Source organism: Pempheris klunzingeri, chromosome 12 (assembly GCF_042242105.1).
Source record: "Pempheris klunzingeri isolate RE-2024b chromosome 12, fPemKlu1.hap1, whole genome shotgun sequence".
NCBI classification, from domain to species: domain Eukaryota; kingdom Metazoa; phylum Chordata; class Actinopteri; order Acropomatiformes; family Pempheridae; genus Pempheris; species Pempheris klunzingeri.
Genome location: NC_092023.1, coordinates 11,951,175 through 11,970,720, shown reverse-complemented (window position 1 = coordinate 11,970,720; position 19,546 = coordinate 11,951,175). Strand labels below are relative to the sequence as shown.

Below are 19,546 nucleotides of genomic sequence, written 5' to 3'. Positions count from 1 at the left end.
GAAAACCAAAGCATGGAGGAAGAAATAGAGCTCCTACACACATATAAAGTAGGCTTGAAATGTTACAGTATAGGTGCTGAGAAATCTGAGTGTGTCTGAAAATGTGCAGACTGAAGCCTTTTTATCTCCGTTTCCTCCCAGCATCTCATACGAGCATGCAGCACAATGGCATGAAGTTGGAGAAATGTGCATTGTGTACAAAGACTCATACTGCACTGTCACAAACAAAACATATAATCCTAGAATTTAATGACAAATAGCATTAGCTCTAAAATGTCACCACATGCATCGCATTCAACCCAAGATTAATGTCTATATGAAAGTCTTCCAAATCATGACTTTATCACATTTTTAGGGCCATAGTTGTCCTGAAATGTTCAAGTGTACTTCTTCTAATTGTGTAGCGTACGTGTGTGTTTGCGATCATGTGTGTAAGTGAGTGCTCTCGGCTCATGTTTTAGGGCAAGGTGAGAAAGCTACATTTGATTTTTATTTTCAATCAACAGTGCGCTGCTGTGAGCCAAAGAGAGCGCAGCTATGAGTCGTGAGTCGTGCTGGCTTACAAATTATCTTATTTATTGTCAGTTTATTTATTGTTAAGAAACTAAACGCTTTTACTCAAGTTCTTGTACAACTTGAGTGTTTCTATCTTATGCTTCAGATATTTCTATCACATTTCAGAGGAAAATGTACTTTTTACTTAGCTAAATTCATCTGACAGTTACGGTTACTTTGCAGATCAAGAGTTTACATGAAAACACATATGATGTATGTTTAAAACAAAACACGTTGTCAAAGATAAAACATGTTTCCTAACATTTTTGTCTCTTGACCTCAGACAAAAAGCAGTATCCCATGCCATGTTTCAGATGTATATGAGTGGTCAGCAGTTACAGAAAAGAGAAACACATGAAAAGTGATTAGCGTTTGTCTATCAGAGCTTTCTCTAACCATCATCTCATGACCCCTTAGATTTATCTTGTGACCCTATAGAAGAGCCCGACCTCTCAGTTGTGACCCACTGCTAAAAAGTAGACAGTTATCAGACAATAAGCTTCATCTTAACCAGGTACAACAATAAGATGCTACTTACACATTGATGCAACAATATCATAAATAATAATATTCTACATGGGCCAAGTATATTTTACTGATAACTTTTATACCTCTAAGTAGGATTTGAATCCATGACTTTTACTTGTAGTGGAGTATTTTTACTTTGTAGTATTCGTCATTTTATCCCAGTAAGTATTGTATTGTACAGTCTTGTTGGGTGAAACTAAAAAAATTTAGAATATGTTTGGTGTTATTGGAAAAGCCAGACAAGTCAAAACGTGAAAATGAAAATATTCTAGTTGAGTGTCAGCACAAGTTGCATTTCTTCTCTTGTTGTTGTTTGTTAGTTCTGCCTACTGCTGCTCTCCCTGTGCTTTTTTTGGGTTTTGTACCTCATCCAAATCGAGTTTTACAGATTTTACAGACTGTAAATCCCTGGGAGCCAAATTTTTGATTTGTGATTTTGGGCTAAATACGACTCTTTACTTGCCAGTGGGAGACCGTAAAATACACTTGTACTCTGTTACACGGCTGCTGTCTCCACTTGGTATTGGTGTGTATGTGTGTTTGTGTGTCTTTGAAGACAAGTGTAAATTGTGTATAACCCAGACACCGCAGTGTTGACCACAGCCTGTGATGATCTCCAGACCACAGGCAGCTCGCAGACATCACTACTGTGTGTGTGTGTGTGTGTGTGTGTCCCAACAAGAGATGAAACACAGCTACACAGCTACAGTAGTAAGCCAGACACGAGACCCACTAATATTCCATTACGTAGTGCTCTTTTCCGCAACAAGGCTGCAGGCTGCTCACAGTCACATCATGCAGCCATGATTAAACATTTACTCTGTAGATTAGTCGCCTCCAGGGAGACAGTGATTACATTTACTTTACATTTTAGGAATTTCGCTGACCTTCTTTTCCAGAAAAACTTAGAAGGACTTAAACAATAAAATAAGCTGAAATGTATAGAGAGTTGAGACATGGAGCTGAAGTCCTGATCCAGAACAGAAGTTCACACAAAGCACAGAGGTTTGTTCAGAGTGGGGAGAGTTGTGTTTATTCCATTTGTCTCGTTTGGAAAATCACAACAGCATCTCAAGTGGCCCCAAATAGTCGCAGAGAAGCCTAGAAATGTCAGTCTCAGCCCTTTTCCTGAATCTTAAAATGCAAGAGCTTATGGGTAACAGGAGATGGTGACATTTGATCTCCAGCAGTTCTTCATATTGGGAAACCTAAACATAATAGCAGTTACAAAAAAACTCTGTCCAACAGACAAAGTGTATGTAAGAGTCACGTGAGTTTGTTTACAAGCTGTGGTTCAGTTTTAGGCCTTTGTCAAAAAACAAGATATTTTTATAAACTGGTTCTGTTAAACCCCAAAAATGTAAAACTACGGTACAGGTTTAACAATACCAGAGTTGTCTTTTAATCAGAAAACTGTTAAAACATTTGAAAAATAAAGCAACATTCACACCACTTGGCATACAAACCTCTATGTAGCGCTGAAATTCATTCATAGAGCTCATGATGCAACGACTGAGAGTGTGTGACAGTCAGGCAGCAGAGTTACATATTTTCAGCCTGTGAATGATTTGCTTATGGTTGTAATTGGTGATGTAGGGCAGACCTGCTGTTTGAGAAGTAAACCAGCTCCAAAGAACTTGTTTTCTGCATCAGGTCTTTTTTTTTTTTTTTTTTTACAATCATAAGGAAACTTGTTAAACCAATTAAAAAATGAATTCCATCCGATCCGACTTTATTTAGAAAACACGTTAAAAAGCAACAGCAGTCGACCCAATGTGCTGCACAATCATTAGAGCAAAAACCAGAAAAACAACACAACAGAAACACAACAAGACAAACAATGTGAAAGACAAAGGACATAGAAATAATAAAAGCAACAGGACAATAAGAAGAATAAAAGCTTTCATACTGATTTAAAAGCCAAGGAGTAGAAATGTGTTTTTAGGCGGGATTTAAAAACAGGCAGCGTAGAGGTCAGCCTAACATGCAGAGGCAACTCATTCCAAAGTTTAATGAAGGTAGCGGTTGCACACAGCAGCATGCATATGGCCAACAGTGCAAATCCTAAAACTGACATGTCAGGAAAAGTGAATTAGCTTCAAAACTTCACTTCTAAGATGCCAATGAGCAAAGCACTGGACCTGTATGGATGTGTGCTTCTTTAGGAGCTGGAAGAAGACAGGAGTTACAGAAATTGTTTGCTGTTTTGTCCCACTAATTCCTTCTTCTTTTGTGTTTTCTTTTTCTCTCTGTTGCTGTTTGCTCTCCATGTGGGTTCCCTGCTGCACCGTGAGTAGGTGAGTAACTTTCACTGCTTTTGTGTTATTGGTCATTTCACACAAATACACACAAAACACTCATCCAAGATATGATACATGGTGCAAAAGATGATATCATTAGTGTATTTACTAAGTTGAGTTGTAAGCTGCTGGATCTCAGAGTGACTTTCCTCACGACTTCAAGAGTGTGTGTGTGTGTGTGTCTGGGAGTGCAGCCACCCTAATGGATGGAAAATCTCTTTACACACTCCAACGCAAGATCAAACCATCCCTTACTCACACTCACACTAGCATACACAAACACACACAAAGAGTAATTCAGCACACGTGCATTAACGCACATCCCGCTTGGACACACACACACAGAATGTACTGCTCTCGCTCTTTTCTCTCTTCTCTTCTGTGACTTTGACTCACTGTTACTCTGATTCTCAGTTATACACACACACACACACACACACACACACACACACACACACACACACAAATGCAATCACTTTTCTTCTCTGTCTCTTGCTTCTTTTGGCAATCTCATAGAACACTGTCATGATCCAAGTCCTGCTATTAATAAAGTTATTTCAGCCAAAAGTGCCTCACTCAGTGATGGTTTTGTTTTTCTCTCAGTCAGAGACTCTGGCATGGAGCTGGTGTCGTGGAAGATTAGCTTTCAAATTAGTGAACACAAAGAAAGTGCAAAGATAGTTGAGATTAGCAAATGTCATACCTGTTTGTCCCCCTGAAGTAGCCTCAGAAGTGTAGTCATGCAGAGCTAATGCTTGATCTTCTCAGCGATGCTCAAACATCATCTTTCATCTCAGCGATATTCCAGCTGATAGCTGTTTCCTTACAAAAGTGATATACTGTAACGGTAACAGCAAGAAAAACTAAGCGGAAGAGTGTGTTCCAAAGCACACCCCAAATCAACATTCCCAAACCAACCTCTGCAAAATGTCAGGGCAATTTAGCAAAAAACAGTTATCTCAACTTAAAATTGTCACTAGCATCTTGTATTCCTCAACACAAACTTCACAATTTGGCAAAACCTTTACAGAGTGCATCATATTGTACAGATATAGTACTGTGTACAAGTAGATCTGACTTTAATGGAAGCCAACGGATGCCTGGAAGATGGAAAATCAATCGAAAAACTTAAGACTTCAGTATCACTCTAAAAAGCTTTCATAACTCTGTTTTTAGAAAGTAGATACATAATTAAATTCACTTTGTGTAGCGTTGCACTCCATTTTAAAGCCCACTGCAATATTGCATCAGTTGTAAGATAATATCAATTAGATAATGAGGGAATGGAAACAGTGTTCATCTGTGATGACTGCACACATAGACGATCATATCAGGCCAGTGTAACTCTACCTCACACAAATGGACATTAGCACCACGCATAATCCCTTATTGTGCCAATACAAACTCCCACAAGCACCCACAAATGTACGCTGTAAAAGCATTAATATGAATGACCACACAGGAGTCAGTACTTAAATGTCAGATCTTTTCTATCATACGACAGAGCAGAGAAAACCAGCTGCACTTGCTATCACAACAGACAGCTCAGGAAATAGCTAGCAGTCCTGGACACACACACACACAAAGACACACACGCACTGTTGGCTGAAGTCTTGTCAATGTGCAACAGCTGGGCACAGCTTAAGTCACAGACGCAAGTATAAAGGCATGTGGCCACAAGGCTCTTCAGTGCTTCTGTGTGCTCGCGTGTGTTTGTGCAGACCACCAGCAACACGGTCTTGTGAGGTTATAATGCTGCACATGTCCGGTAATGTCATGGTTTGTGTGTTTGTTGTTGTAATAATGGTCACAAAGTCTTAGAAAAGCAGAAAAAAGAGTCAGAATTGTCACCTTATGATCCAGTGCATGTAACGTGTAACCAACGCTTCCATATTGTGGCTCTGAGTCAGAATTACACTTGAACCTATTATTGACAGGTTCATTATTAAGACTAAGTGAGGTCTATTTTTACTTGATTAATTAATACATTTTCCATCAATTGACTAATTGGCAAACTGTTCATTGTGACTTGCTCCCGAGTCCTCAGCTCATACTGTATTTAGGTATCAGTAACAGTAAAGGCCAGCCCTGCCTGTTTTCTCTACCGCTGGCATACTCGTGTGAGAGGAAGTTCTCAGAAACTTTGTTCCCTTTCAGTCATCTCAAGGTGGTCTGACACGAACAACTGTGATAGATAAGACTTGAGTGTTCAGGTCGATCAACGCAGATAGGAAGCTGAGGCAGTGGATGATTTTTTTAAAAAGTGTACTCCTGACACTGCTAAATCATCTTAGCTGCAGGAATTGTGTTTGTCTGATAGTCACCACTGTATCTGATTGATTTTCTTTCTGAAATACTTGGATAGAGGACGGCTCTTTCAGGGTGGCTCAACTGACTAAATTGAGGGCGTTCGCCATTCATCAAACTATCAAAAGCCTCTCTCCTTCGTCTTGTTTTCCACTGGTCTTGTTGTTTCTAATTGATATAAAATTGTACAAGGAAATGGTGCCAAACTCTGTCAGCCTTTTTCTGGACAAGGTTACGCCTGTTTTCTTTAAAGTGCTGGTGGTTGCAATCCAGAGGAAGCTGTTGACGTGGAAACCATTACAAAGACAGAAAAGAATGAAAAAACGAAGAAAACGAGTAAGGAAATGAGACTGACAGGAAGAGAGAGACATACTGTAAGAAGCCCGGAGAGAAAGCAACACAAGCTAAAAGTTAAAAGGTAGCTAAATAGAACTTTATTAAGATAGAGATAAAGGAAGGCAGCAATGAAAGGAATTGATGGAAAAAGACATACTGAAGACATTGCAGTGCGTGGTGGTTAGTGTTAATCAGGGCGGGGAAGAGCCTCGCAGGCTGCTCTTGATGGGAATTGGCATGTAATCAGCTGGAATAATGTTTGGGCTGCGACACACAGCCCTGTGGGATGGGGTGGGAGGTGTGTGCATGCATACAGTATTTGTGTTATGTGTTTGTCTGTGTGAGCAAGAGGTGGAGGGGCTGGACAACAGCCAAAGCAAAGCAGCACACTCAGCAGCCCCCAAAGAGGGTTTCATGAGGGCGATGCTGCTTCTGTTTCTGATTGTGATCAATAACAATACAAACAATCAGTGGCGAGGAAGCAAAAGCAACATGTCTGTGACCTAACAGAAAGGTGATGTGAGGTATTATAACATAACAGCAGTCAGAAATATTGTGACGCCGTCATCCCGCAGAGATTCATGTGCCATATATGAGATAAATAATACATGCATGTGCCTGTCCCCTCCACCTCTAGTAAGTATGTTTTCGTGCGTGCAAACTTGCTTAAAAAGTTGCGTGTGTTGAAGGAGAAAGCAGCTGAGAGATTTCCCAGAGTAGAAAAAGAAAAAGTCAGGACCTTTAATCAACAAACACACCAGTTTTGTGGCTGCACTGCATTCTGGTCCGTCAAGGTCACCGTGGGTGTTGAAACAGGGCTCTCCATCTCATCTGTGATGGATGACTTTTAAACTTTTGCTGCAAATGGCAGCTCCAAACTGTCAAACAGACGTCACTGTGATTTTAAGGAACTAAAACCTTACATTTACTGCGACATGTTTTAATTGAACTTTTCAGCTGTCAAACTCCATTACAGCCGCAAGAAACACTTCATCTTGACAGTGAGTTGTTTGTTGTTGTTCGCTTGGCCCATGCATCCGCAGGAATATGAGCAACCAAGCGATGGATGGAGTGAAAGACTCAAAGCAGCCCGATCATGTGAATCAGCTTAATCACATGATGTAATTATAGATATATCAAATCAATACCAAAGAAGATGCAAAGTGTTAATACACACAGATGGCCTCACCACACAGGGAGATGAGATAGAAACAGATGCAGGGTGTTATGCACATGGCTACACACATGCACTCGCAAAACACAGGCACATTGTGCGCGTCTCATTGATACACGCCTTCAATCATAAACAAGTATGTTACACACATTATACGCAAACAGACGCACACATCAGATTGCCCACAATTTCCCCTCCAATCAGACATCAAACAGCAGTCTGAGGGTTCCCGGCCAGAGCTTTTGATCTGGTTAAATGCGTGTCATTGGGGCACACGTTTCTCCCATCTCCCTCCATCAGCAAACAGCCATTTGTCCCTATCACTGATTATCCGTCTTATCTGGAGGCCATCAGCTTGGCTGATTAGGACATTCCCAGGATTCCATCTTTTCCTCGCTGCTGCAGTGTCTGCATTTCTGCTGTTCGTTAAAAAGCTGGCTCTAACTGAACACTTTTCCCCTTCTTTTTGTTTTTAATTGTATTTTATAGTATTGTTTTCAGTTCATTCTGCTGTTTCAGTAATAATCCTCACAGCGGCATTATGTATTCAGCACCCATGGAGTTTTACGCAGTGCTTATACGATCAATAACATTGCAACCAATGTTTGAAAATGTTGAAGCATACTTAGGATTTTGACTCTCTTGTTTTTCATTTTTATGCCTTAAAGCATTTAGATTATTTATCACCTGATGCTTTAATCAGTTTCACCATGAAATATGGTATAATAATATTTCCATGTGACAGTTTTTCTGCATCTGTCTGCACATGCTTTCTTTAATGCGTTGTTACAGTGAGGGTCCAGCTCAGTGGTTAAAAAACGGCTATATTTCACTCCTCGGTGCTAACAGCAATGATCCTGTCCAGAGCAGAGTCTCGCAGTCAGCATGACCTGCCAGCCTGCATTTCACCAGCCAGCAAATAGCAGCATAGATATATAGAGCTCAAAGAGAGTCCAAAGTGCTCGGGAGACAGAGTGCTATATTTTCCTCCAATTACACATCATTCCTCTTTAGTCACTAATGATTAGCAAGGAAGGCCCTCTAATCCTCATCATTCGTTCCAGTTCTTCACAGAATAATTTAATTCAAAGAAATGTTATTATCTTTTAATATTCTTAAAGGTTATGTTTCCACATTCTCTGATCCAGTGTGAGTGGCTTTATTTTCTGTTGTTTTCCCTCCTAGTTTAAAGCTCTTTCAAGGTGTTTAAATTTGTATGGTAGTTGGTTTCAGTTTCATTTCATAAAGAAATGTTTTATCAAAATGATGATTTAGAAATCATAGACGTATCTCCCACACGTCTTAAAGTACTCCAAAAGCAAAATGACTCAAATTTACAGCCAAAATGGAATGCACCAGTTCCCGTTTACTATTTTGATTCTTTGCCGTAACACCTGGAAATTTGAACCATAACCTAAGCCTGTAGTATCGTACAAAGTAATGTGTGTGTGTGTGCCTGTGTGTTCTTTCTGGCCTGCTGCTGCCTTGTATCTGAAATGTATCAGCAAACTGTTGAATGAATCCAGGACTGACGCAGGATCGATGGAGGATGCAGAACTTCCTCCACTGTAGGGAAAAGTGTTGATTTAATCATCTCTGTAAATCCACGAAATGTGACATATAATACTTAAATGTGTGTTATTTTGATTCTACACATCGAGAGATTGGAAACAATAATTTAGAAGCAGTCGCAGAAATATAGGGCTGTGACGTAAAAGCTGTGTGTTTGCTTTCCTCCCAAAGGGGGTAAAAGTAATTGTAAAGTATATATTGTTCCTGTGTCTCTCTCTGTTGAGCACATACGGTTCTCTTGGTGTGTTTTCATTTTGGTTTATTCAGGACAAACAGAGAAAAGGAAGGGAGACAATAACAGGAGGTACAGCTGATTTCTTTCTAGCCTGCAGGCAGACTGCGTCCCATTTCCACCAGACTGGAAATGGGGAAAATCTCCCTCTTCCTCTTTGCCTTGTCTCACTTTCATCCCTTCTTAGTATCTCTAGCTCTCTCTTTCTCATTAAATCCTCTCATCTTCTCTTCCAGGTGTTTTGAAGCATCATACCTTTCCCTCCACAGTAACTCATCACTTAAAAGGATAGTTTGGAGTATTAGAGGTAGGGTTGTATGAAGTATCCATACCAAGTGTAATACTTACAGGAGATGACAGTCAGCACACAGCAGGCAGGTATCCCCGGCACAGACACTAAGTAATGTCCTTCTGTGGACAGAACAGCAAATTTTAGCCACTTAAAAAAAAAGAAGCCCACAAAATCAATATCAAGTTAAGTGAACACTATGCGGGCCTCTTCTATGTGGCTAAAATATGTCATCTGTGTCTCAACCACATGCAGCCCCACTTCAATCTAAACACCATCCCTGTATTTTGTTATTTAGTGTTGACATTCATTGTTATCCTTTGTGCTTGATTTGATTGCTACTACACACAGCCACACTCCTCTTTTGTGAAATCAAAACCAGTATAGAGAGGTCAAATTACAATTATTATGGAAGTGTGCTGTGGCATAACACCTACCTTTTATTTCAGTGGATTTTTATTTTTTATTTTTCACATGAGAAAGTGTTTAGTGCTCCTGAGAGTTTCTGATTAAAACCAAATGAAATGAAAAACTCAAATGATGCAATTTCCCTGGTTAAAATATTCTGGAGCACATGCTGTGTGTTTCACTGTCAGCAGCAGCAACAGCAGGTTTGGGAATGAATCATTCTCAAATTTTGTTAGAGGAAGAAGTCAGAGCAAGAAGACGCCACTGTAGTGGTCACCCTAACAAGATCAACTACCAAGTGAAGTGGGAAAACAGTACGCTGACAACAGCTGAACACCAGTGGAGACATTTAGAGTTTCTTTATCACCAGTCCACCTTCAGATTCACGTAGTTTCTTCCAAACTTCGAAGAGGCCTTTAATTTGTATACACGTATCACCTTTACACGTACACACCTTATCATGCCTTTGATATATCCTGGACCCCAGAGGAAAGGAAAAATAACAAGACACAAAAAACGTTTTAACCCTTAAAGATTCCATTTTTAGATCTTGTTCGATACTTGTAACGTAAACAGTCGGAGGGTGGGAGGCAGCAGAGCAGATGGTGCTGTGTGGACAGATGCATGCGTCGAGGCGCTTGATTAGAGTAACAGATAATATACGTATTTATGCACACACACTCAAAATGTAAATGTCCTGCTTATGGTACACATAAAGATTATAGAGTCATACTCCTCCACTGCCAAAAGTCGCACTGAGTCAGCCTCTCTCCACTTCAGTTGCCCCGTCTCAGTGCTGAGGGAACCAGTCGGCCATCTGTTGGCTTAATGAACTGACTCTTCTCCACCAAAGGCAGCACAGCTTCATCCCTCTAATTCCCCCATTCACAGCTCGGCTGTATTCGCAGCATGTGTCCAGCGCACAGCAGCGGATCTCAACGTGGTTCGTATGCTTTGTTTGCTTTGCTTGCTCGATGTTTGTTTTGTTTTCTCTCCGTGTAAGGAAAGTTGGTCAATCTGTCCAGTTATTAGTCGTCTCCCTGCTATTAGTAGTATAAGCTGCACACATCTGTGCAATGTGTTGAAAGAGATGGTCTTTGCATAAAAAATGATAGAGTGAGACTGAGAAAAAGGAAGTTTAACCTCAGTTTCACAATGTAAGAGAAGTACTGATAAATTGGCAGTTTTTAATTGATGTAAATGTAAAATACACACCATAGGATCTATGAACCACAACATACCTGGTTTAAATTTGGCTCGGGGGCCATCTCACTCATTTCCTGTGCTCTGTTTATGCTCAGTGCTCTAATAAAAATCATAAAATGCTCCAAATACTACCTGGAAAAAGTAGTACCCCCTCCACGGCCTGTAAACATACTGTGTTGTGTAAAATCAATAAAGAAACAATCTAATTGCCCAGCATGAAAACATATTGCTGCAAGAAGGATGTGTAGCATGAGAATGATGCAACACTGTGTGCAATAGTATCAACTTTTGAAATAAACCAATAGTACGGAGTAAAATCATTGAAGCCACAGGAAGATCTGTAGGTTTATCTCATAAAATCTCTTCAGTCGTCATGAGTAATACACACATGGTAGATTTAAAAGAACTGCAGACATGTAGGAGACAAACAGGCTCTCCACATTGGGTTCAAAAAATGCCCGGCTTCCCCAGTAGAGTCCTGACAAACTACATTTTTGTCTCGACTTAACTGAGCTCAATTAGCTGCACGGGGACTGTACACTTTAATCACAGTTCTCTTTGGACGGTGCGAGTAAGGCCTGAGTAATGACCACTCATGAACATGCTGCTGGCTCGTAGTTAAGTGGAATTAATCAAGTCTGCTCACTAAGCCCAGTGGATTTCCTACGACACGAAAGGTGTAATGCCCTCCGTCACCACCCGCACAATACTGCTGGCTAAGCTAAGTGGAAAATGGCACTGTTTAGACCACAGCAAGAAGAAAGAGGAAAAGTGTATCTGCTGCATATACACAACCAGCACAGAGTTTATTGTATAATAGATATTGTCAGCTCTTTGACTGTGCAGCAACGGCAGAGTTGTGCCTCTAATTCACTTGGCTCAGAGCTTTGATTTGAATAAGACTGTGTTTATGCGTACTCTGATTTCTCAGAAATCAAAAGATAAAAGGCGTTTGATATCAAGTTCAAGGAAAAAGAGGCACAGAAGCTGAACCTCCTCCCCACTGTCATACGTCTTTTGGTGATTTTGGCATCTGATGTGTTTTTGGCCTGGTTGTTTGAAGATTCACATGAAATATTAAAACTGCGCATTTTGAATTCAAAATCCATCTTTCTTACATCTCATTCACCCTCTCTCTCACCCATTCTCTCTGTCTGCCTCCCTGACATCTGCTGAACAGCGCTCTGAACAGGAGTCTTGGATTGGTGTTACCGCTGAGATGGGTGATGATAGGAATCTGATGTATGGTGTGTGTGTGTTTGTGTGCGTGTGTGCCTGTAAGCCTCTGTTTTTATGAACCCTGTTAGCTGTTGGCTCTCTTCAACAGTATGTCAGTCTGCGTCTAGTTAGTGAGAACACACACACACACACGCACACACACTAAAAGCTTTCCGACTCTCCTCGCATCCGTCACCCATCCGCGGCTCATCCCACATCATGGAAAATTGGCTCCTATCCGACCCTTTCTTTCTTTCTCTCTGTACCCCTCTCCCGAACTTAACTATCTCTCTTTGTCTCTCTCTCTCTCTTTGCAGCTTAGAAGTTGGATAAGAAAGCAAACAGCTGCTTCTTAAGCTGGTATAGTACCAGTGAGGAGTCATGCCCGGACATGTCATCAGCGCTGGTTGTTGCACACTCTTTGCTGGTGTGTTTTACACTTTGTGATGCTTTGAGACTACTTGCAATATTGCAGTAGCAAAGTTTTTTAGATTAAAGTTTTTTTCCTTTTTGTGATACATTTTTTATTAAAATGGGGTTGCAAAAGGGAAAAGAAATGAGTTGTGTCTCATATTAACCAAAGTAGAATTCATACAGAAAGCAAGAGATGAGAGCATTTATATTGAACCCCTCCCTCCCATAAACCTCCCTCCAACCTTCCCCTAAACCATAAAATGCCTCAACACCCTTTTTATAGTAATAATATCATGTTTCCAAGAAATATCAACCTTTCTTTTCATGGTGCGTGATAGCTGTTATAAATCATGTTATATCATCCACAAAGTCATCTTTGTATATCGATATGTATTTAATTACATGTATCGTCAATCAATCAATCAATCTTGATTTATATAGCACCAATTCATAAATGTTATCTCAAGACACTTTCCATAAAAAGCAGGTCTAGATCAAAGGGGAGATGCACAAACAACCATAATAATAGTGACTATAGTACTGGGAATATGAATATGACTTATAACCATAATAACGTGACAATAATGAATATATGAATAATAATAACATGACTAATAATTGTGAAAAGTGGCGGCAGTCAATGATCTGCAGCAGTGATCCGTAGAGAACCGCAGCCAGGAGAACTGTGACCACAATCCACAGGAATCTGAGCACAAAAAGGCTCCGGGGAAGATACGAAGTTAGTAACAGACATTAAAGGGACATTAAAGGAGCATAGAGATGGAGAGGAAGAGGAGAGGAGAGGAGCCCAGTGCATCATGGGAAGTTCCCCTGCAGTCAAAGCCTACAGCAGCATAACTAGGGGCTGGTTCAAGGCCTATACATATACAAGCATGGACCGACACCTTTGCTACTTCTCTCCTACTTTATGCTACGGGCTTTAAAAGAAGCACCAAGATGAAGTTGGGACAGTTTTGGATTTTTTTCTCATCCATAGTGTATACCTCCCGTTTGGAGGAGCAGTCAGGAGTCTCAGCACAGTTGCTCAGCAATGTACTGCTGTGAACAGGGGCAGCGCCACTTAAAGGAAGCCCACCTAAAAAAACTCTGTATCAATGCTTTATGTAGAATATTTTCATGGTTTTACTTTGCTGTCAGACAGGCCTTGGTGACGGAGCTGAAGCCGTTCTCTTTTTGTCTGTGTTCGCTTCATAACCACCAGACTCCGTTGACAAAAATTTTAATTTTACAGTTACAAACAAAGATGTTAGTTCACATCTGAACAAACCATTTAAAACACCAAAGTCACATAATCACGCAAACAATTGAACTCCTGTCTACTGATATTGAGTTTTTTAGGTGGGCCTTTTATAGGCGGCTAAAATGTGTTTTTCTGCTGCCCCCCCCCTAGAACAGCACATTGCTTAGTGCCTGTGCCAGGACTCCTGCCTGTTCCTCCAAACGTGCTGATCACAATCTACTGTAGCCTTTGCATAAGCACACATTTACCTCTCTGAAGGTTCACAGGCATTGGATTCCCTTCACCTCCAGCTGACACAGCTCCTTGACCTTTCTGAGCTGAATTGGACAATGACTTTTATCATATCTCTATTTTTCTTCTGATGGAGAAAAACCTGGCCTGAGCTGCGCCATGTTTTTGGCCCTGGCTCTGTTTGGTCATGTAGTTGCTTAGAAATAAAACCGTATGTTTTATCGCTGCCATCATCAGGTAAGATACTGCACTCGACTGGATAAACACAAGGATTAACTAATAGACCATTGGCAAGGAGTCGTCCTGGCTCCATCCCCCTTTCTCACTCCTTCCCTCCCTCTCCTCTCTCCTTGTCTTCTCTTTATCTACCAGTGTGTGCTTTAATTCAAGCCTTGCACTTCACCATGTACAGTAAGAATAGGTATTGATTAGACTAAAAAACATGATTAGTACAATTATGTTTGAAGTGGTGAGATCCAAAGAGAGACTGGAAAGAAAGTAGAGACTGACTGTGCTCAGTCTGTTCTGTTCAGTCTCTTTCTTAATGTCTGTTTTATTTCTGATGTACCGATCTACCCAGCCTTTCTTAGGAGGAGAACCATTATTTACAGCTAAACTTAATCTTTATCATCCCATCACAGCCTCTGCTCGCCCTGCTGCTTTCATCCAGGAGAACCTGCTGATCTCTCACCTCTTCTAGCGTTCAGTCAGATTCGCAGGACACAACGTTTTCTCTTTCTGCCACTGTGGAGGTCCCCGCTGCCCTTCTTCTCTCTGCATGACCCTCCTGTCTACTTTTGTATCCCCCACTGTTTCATTTGTTCTCTTGCCTCGGCATTACGAGGCATTTCCACATGCAGTTATCCAAAGTGACTGGCCTCACTGACTCTCTCTTGGTTTCTCTTTCTCTCTTTCGCTCTCTGTTTCCGTCCCCTCCCTCCATCTTGATTGAAAGGGTCTGCATGGTTGGCACAGAAAGAAAGAAGGAAATAGATAATGATACCAGACCATATTGTGTGGAAAACCCTGACCTCTCACGTACCCAATCCGTCTCTCACACACACACACACACACTTTCTCTCCTCCCCATTCTCAGATGTGTATTTTTAATGTAAACACATAGAGGAAAACATATGCACCCTTTTACAATGTTCCTTCTTTTTTATCATAAACATACTTGTTCATATTTACATCTGCATGCTACATGCATTCACAATGCACACAGGTCAATTTATGAGCTTCATGGTACTTTGCAAAAGATTAGATTTACAGTCACACACACACACATTCTGCTTAAAGTCTGTTTGATGGTTTCAAGTCATCTTCCACTTATGTGAGTCTTCTGAGAGGCAGTTAGTGTTATTTATTTATTATAGATATCAGTGTAAGAAAGACATGTAATTGAGCTGCAGATAACGAGCTTAAATTTCCCCCAAATCTCCACTTAAACCCCCAAATTTTGCATTATAACTGACATCTTTTTGAGCGCATAGTGAATTTCCTGTGAGGTAAGCATTTCTGCAGACTGCATGGGCTTAAAATTCTAGAAAAATATTCAATTCACTTTTGAATTCTGTATCAGTTCAGCAGCATAGTTTTGTTTAAAATCATCCATGCTTACATCCAACTTAGCAACACAAAGTCTTACAAGTAGTTGACATTTGAGGACGCCATCAGTCGTCAGTGCAGGATGGTGCACCTTCACAGTGGAAGGACTGTGTGACCATGGTGCAAACGTTTCCTTTTTTTATGTACTTGTTACATGAAAAAGTTGGTAAATTAAACAGATACCACAGTTGAGGAATAACTCGGGTGTTTTTATGCCTGGGCCCTATTTCTACATATATTGTGTTCAAAATGACTGGATTGGTTAGTTTGTTTGTGAAATGATTGTTTTTGTCAGTGGAGTTTGGTGGCTGTGAAGAGAGCAATATAATGGCTGTTTCTGGAAAAACAAGAGGATCTTACAGGTCTATCTCTGTAGGGATCCTTTCCGTAATGTTGTCAGATAATAACAATCTGAGCTTGTCAGTGACAGAAACAAGCACTTTTAGTGGATGTACTTTGATCGTATGCAGTTGCCCCAAAGGATTACATTACAGCCACTACAGCCCAAGATCTACTGGACCAAATCCAAAACTTTCTGTGCCTACAAGTCATCCAGTCAACTTTTTGTATCTACTAGTCAAATTTCCAAGGGCCTGATTATGCACGCACACACAAACACACACACTCACCTCCTCTCTTCTGGTTTTCCAGGCGTCTTTGTCAGCTTGTGGAGGAGTGAAGCAGGTTCTTGGTTGTATACAATTTTGTCTGTGGGTCCTCAGCTTATTCATCAGCACAAAGTCAGAGGCAGTTTGTCTCCGCTGTATGCATTAAAGCGGGCACCCTCTTACACCTGCAACTTGTCAAGGACCCTCTGAGGACGTCAGGGACCAATTTTACCAGATGTTGGTTTGGCATGTTGACGACAGAGTAGGGCAACACTCCGCTGAAATATTTAATTAAAAGAGTTAGCTGACATTTAGAGAGGTGCACCCAATGCAAATGTTCTGAGTGGAGTGACTTCACATCCTCACAGCCACTGAGGAATAGTATGACAGCTGTTTACAGGCACTAAACATCAGTAAACAGCTGTTATACTATTAATGTCTGCTAAGCATCACCATCAATGTACATCCTTCTTCCGGGGATAGAAATGCTTGAGACGTGATCCATCACAGCACACCTGCTTAATGAATTATAAATGTACTTTTAAAATGAATGAAAGAGTTTAATATTTAAAAAAATATTTAAAAAGATCATTTCAATTCTTTTCGATGACTCACACCTGTGTTGGAATCACTGTACGTTTATTTTATATTATTATTATTATGTCCTTTAATATTTAACTGCTGAGATGTAAAAATGTTCAGTTGCAATATAAAGAATATGTTCTTTATAGTAAATAGGCTAAAACATGTACTGGTGTCGTGCTTTATGGAAGGACAGCAGTCTTTTATAACGTGATAGTGATCCTATCAAGGTTTTCCTAACACTTCAAAGCCAGTCTAAGACATGTGTCACCACACACTCATCTTTCTGAAACGTGACCACACACAGATGTCGATAGCATCAATTCATCTGTATGAGTGACAGCTAAAGTTGCTAATTCCCCCATGGGCTGATCGATGTTACAGCCTTATTGATCACATGTGTCATTGTGCTCCCATCATTCAATAGCAGCTTCTCCTTTCGTCTGTCTGCACTGAATAATTTCATCCTGAATTGACACACAGGAAGAGGAGGCATTGAGATAGGAAACAAAATGTTTCTGATCATATACTGAATGACTCTAGGAACAATAATTGCCAGATGAAAGAACTTATAGATACAACACCTGTCCAACAAATGGACCAGGACCACCTGCACTCTTTTGGCAGGTGATCTTTATCTGGCTCACTCAAATGGAAAAATGCTGCTATAATAAATATAATTTTGAATGAATCATGAGAATGACTTCAGGCTTTGAACCATCAATTAAAATAAAATGTATATTTTTATACAGGTTCTGCGTGTAACAGAAACTTCAATTTCATATAATGGAGTGATTTCATCCAAAGCTTTAATCAATCAATGTGTCTCTCAACACAGAAATGATGCTTCCTTTTTCAATTCAAGTCTACATTATTTTATCTATTCAGACAAGCTCTGCAATGTGAAGACCACCACCATAAGTGCACAATGAGTGCACATTGAATAGTGTGGAGGGTGCATTTAATGCCAGTTTCTTCTTAGGAGGATCTGTGGCTGCGCACACACACACACACACACACACACAAACTTTACTGGCTGCTGTTTATAAATCTGCTCTCCGTTCTGTCTGTCTGTCTTTATGACAGTAAAGAGCTATTAGAGTAGGAGCCAGTATCAGATGCAGATGTGGGCTGGATGTTAGGAACCATCAGTCCTCCGCTGTTGTAACGCAGCTGCAGGTACACACACTATTCATACACGCATGCACATGCACCTCCCTTTTCATATCCCTTGTGGATCGCATGGAAAATAAATGGCGATATCAATCATGCAAGAGAGCCAGGAGAAAGAAAAAGACAAAGTGATGGTGAGGGAGTCCAGAGAGGGAGAAAGGCGAACTGAAGCAGAGAGATGTAGTAGGGAGGAGAGGAAGAAAGGCGGTGTAGAGGGGGAGACAAAAAGCATAAAATATTAAAGAGAAAGTATGACAGTGAGGCGTCAGGAAAGAAGAGGGGAGCAAGGCTGGAACATATTCTGCACACAGAAAACAAACACTCAAAGATCTGTAGAGAGGAGAGGACAGTAAATATTAGAAAGACAGATGGCATCTTTAAAAAAAAAAAGGAAAAACAGTTGAGAGAGAACAGCAGACTGGGGCTGCTAGCCAGTGCATATGTTGCCTGGAAGCTTCCTTATGAATTTTAATTTGTATTTGCTCATTAACCAAGTTAACATATGACTTACAAGGGACTGAGTGGGTTCCCTGCAGGCGGCAGAGGAAGAGTACTTTGGGTCTGTCAGGCAATGAGGAGGGCTCTGATTGGACTTGCCAAAATGGAGACTGATGCAAATGCTGCACAGTTTATCCATGTTATCATCACAGCGTCAAACTTCCACTTTGATCCTAATAGAGCCTATACACAGTTAATTGATTCTTAAATTACAAAGTACATATTTTCTCACTTACCTTTATTGGTATTTGACAATGATAGTTTTGTTTCAGCATCCCTGGTTTGAGATATCAGCTCTGACACAGTGGAGTCGGTGAAGTTCAAAAACATCACAACAACAAGACGAGGCTGCCAAAGAACCTTGCTGATTGTCACTTTAAAGGAACTAATCTTCCCTCATCAGCTTTAACACACACACGCACACACACACGCACACACGCACACACACACACACACACACGCACACACGCACGCACACACGCACACACACACACATGCACACACGCACGCACACACGCACACACGCACACACACGCGCACACACACACACACCACTTTCATAGCCTGCAGCACTGTGTCAGCTGAGCTTTACACAGTACTTAGCCAGGTCCTACTAATGCTCAGAACAGGCCCGGCAGAGGAAAAATAATCACATCGTTCTGCAACTTACACGTTCACTGTAAGCTACTCTGCTATTTGTGTGTTAGTGTGTGTGTGTATCACTGCAGATTTGTGCATTACCTGAACTAATTAGCCTGTTATTTAGTGATTAAACTTTATTTATTGTGCATAGCTGATTGTGTGTGTGTGTGTGTGTGTGTGTGTGTGTGTGTGTGTGTGTGTGTTGTTTTGTCTCCACAGGTTCATCCTGGTGTTTGTATGTCTGGTTCTCTTTGTGTTTTCCACCATCCCTGCGCACCAGGAATTCTCCTCACACTGCCTGCTCATCCTGGTAGGACACACACACACACACACACACACACACACACACACCAACACACACACCAACACACAGGTACACAAACACACAGATTCACACAACTAAG

General features: G+C 40.8%; 1 protein-coding gene across 2 annotated transcripts in view; it reads left to right on the top strand.

Annotated features, from left to right (window-relative positions):
* Positions 1–19,546, top strand: part of kcnq5a (potassium voltage-gated channel, KQT-like subfamily, member 5a) — a 92,007-nt gene that overhangs the window by 45,308 nt on the left and 27,153 nt on the right. For both annotated transcript variants that reach the window (XM_070840657.1, XM_070840656.1), the window contains exon 2: positions 19,362–19,452. In XM_070840657.1, coding sequence (XP_070696758.1) covers positions 19,362–19,452 — 91 coding nt within the window. The remainder of the gene's footprint in view (positions 1–19,361; positions 19,453–19,546) is intronic.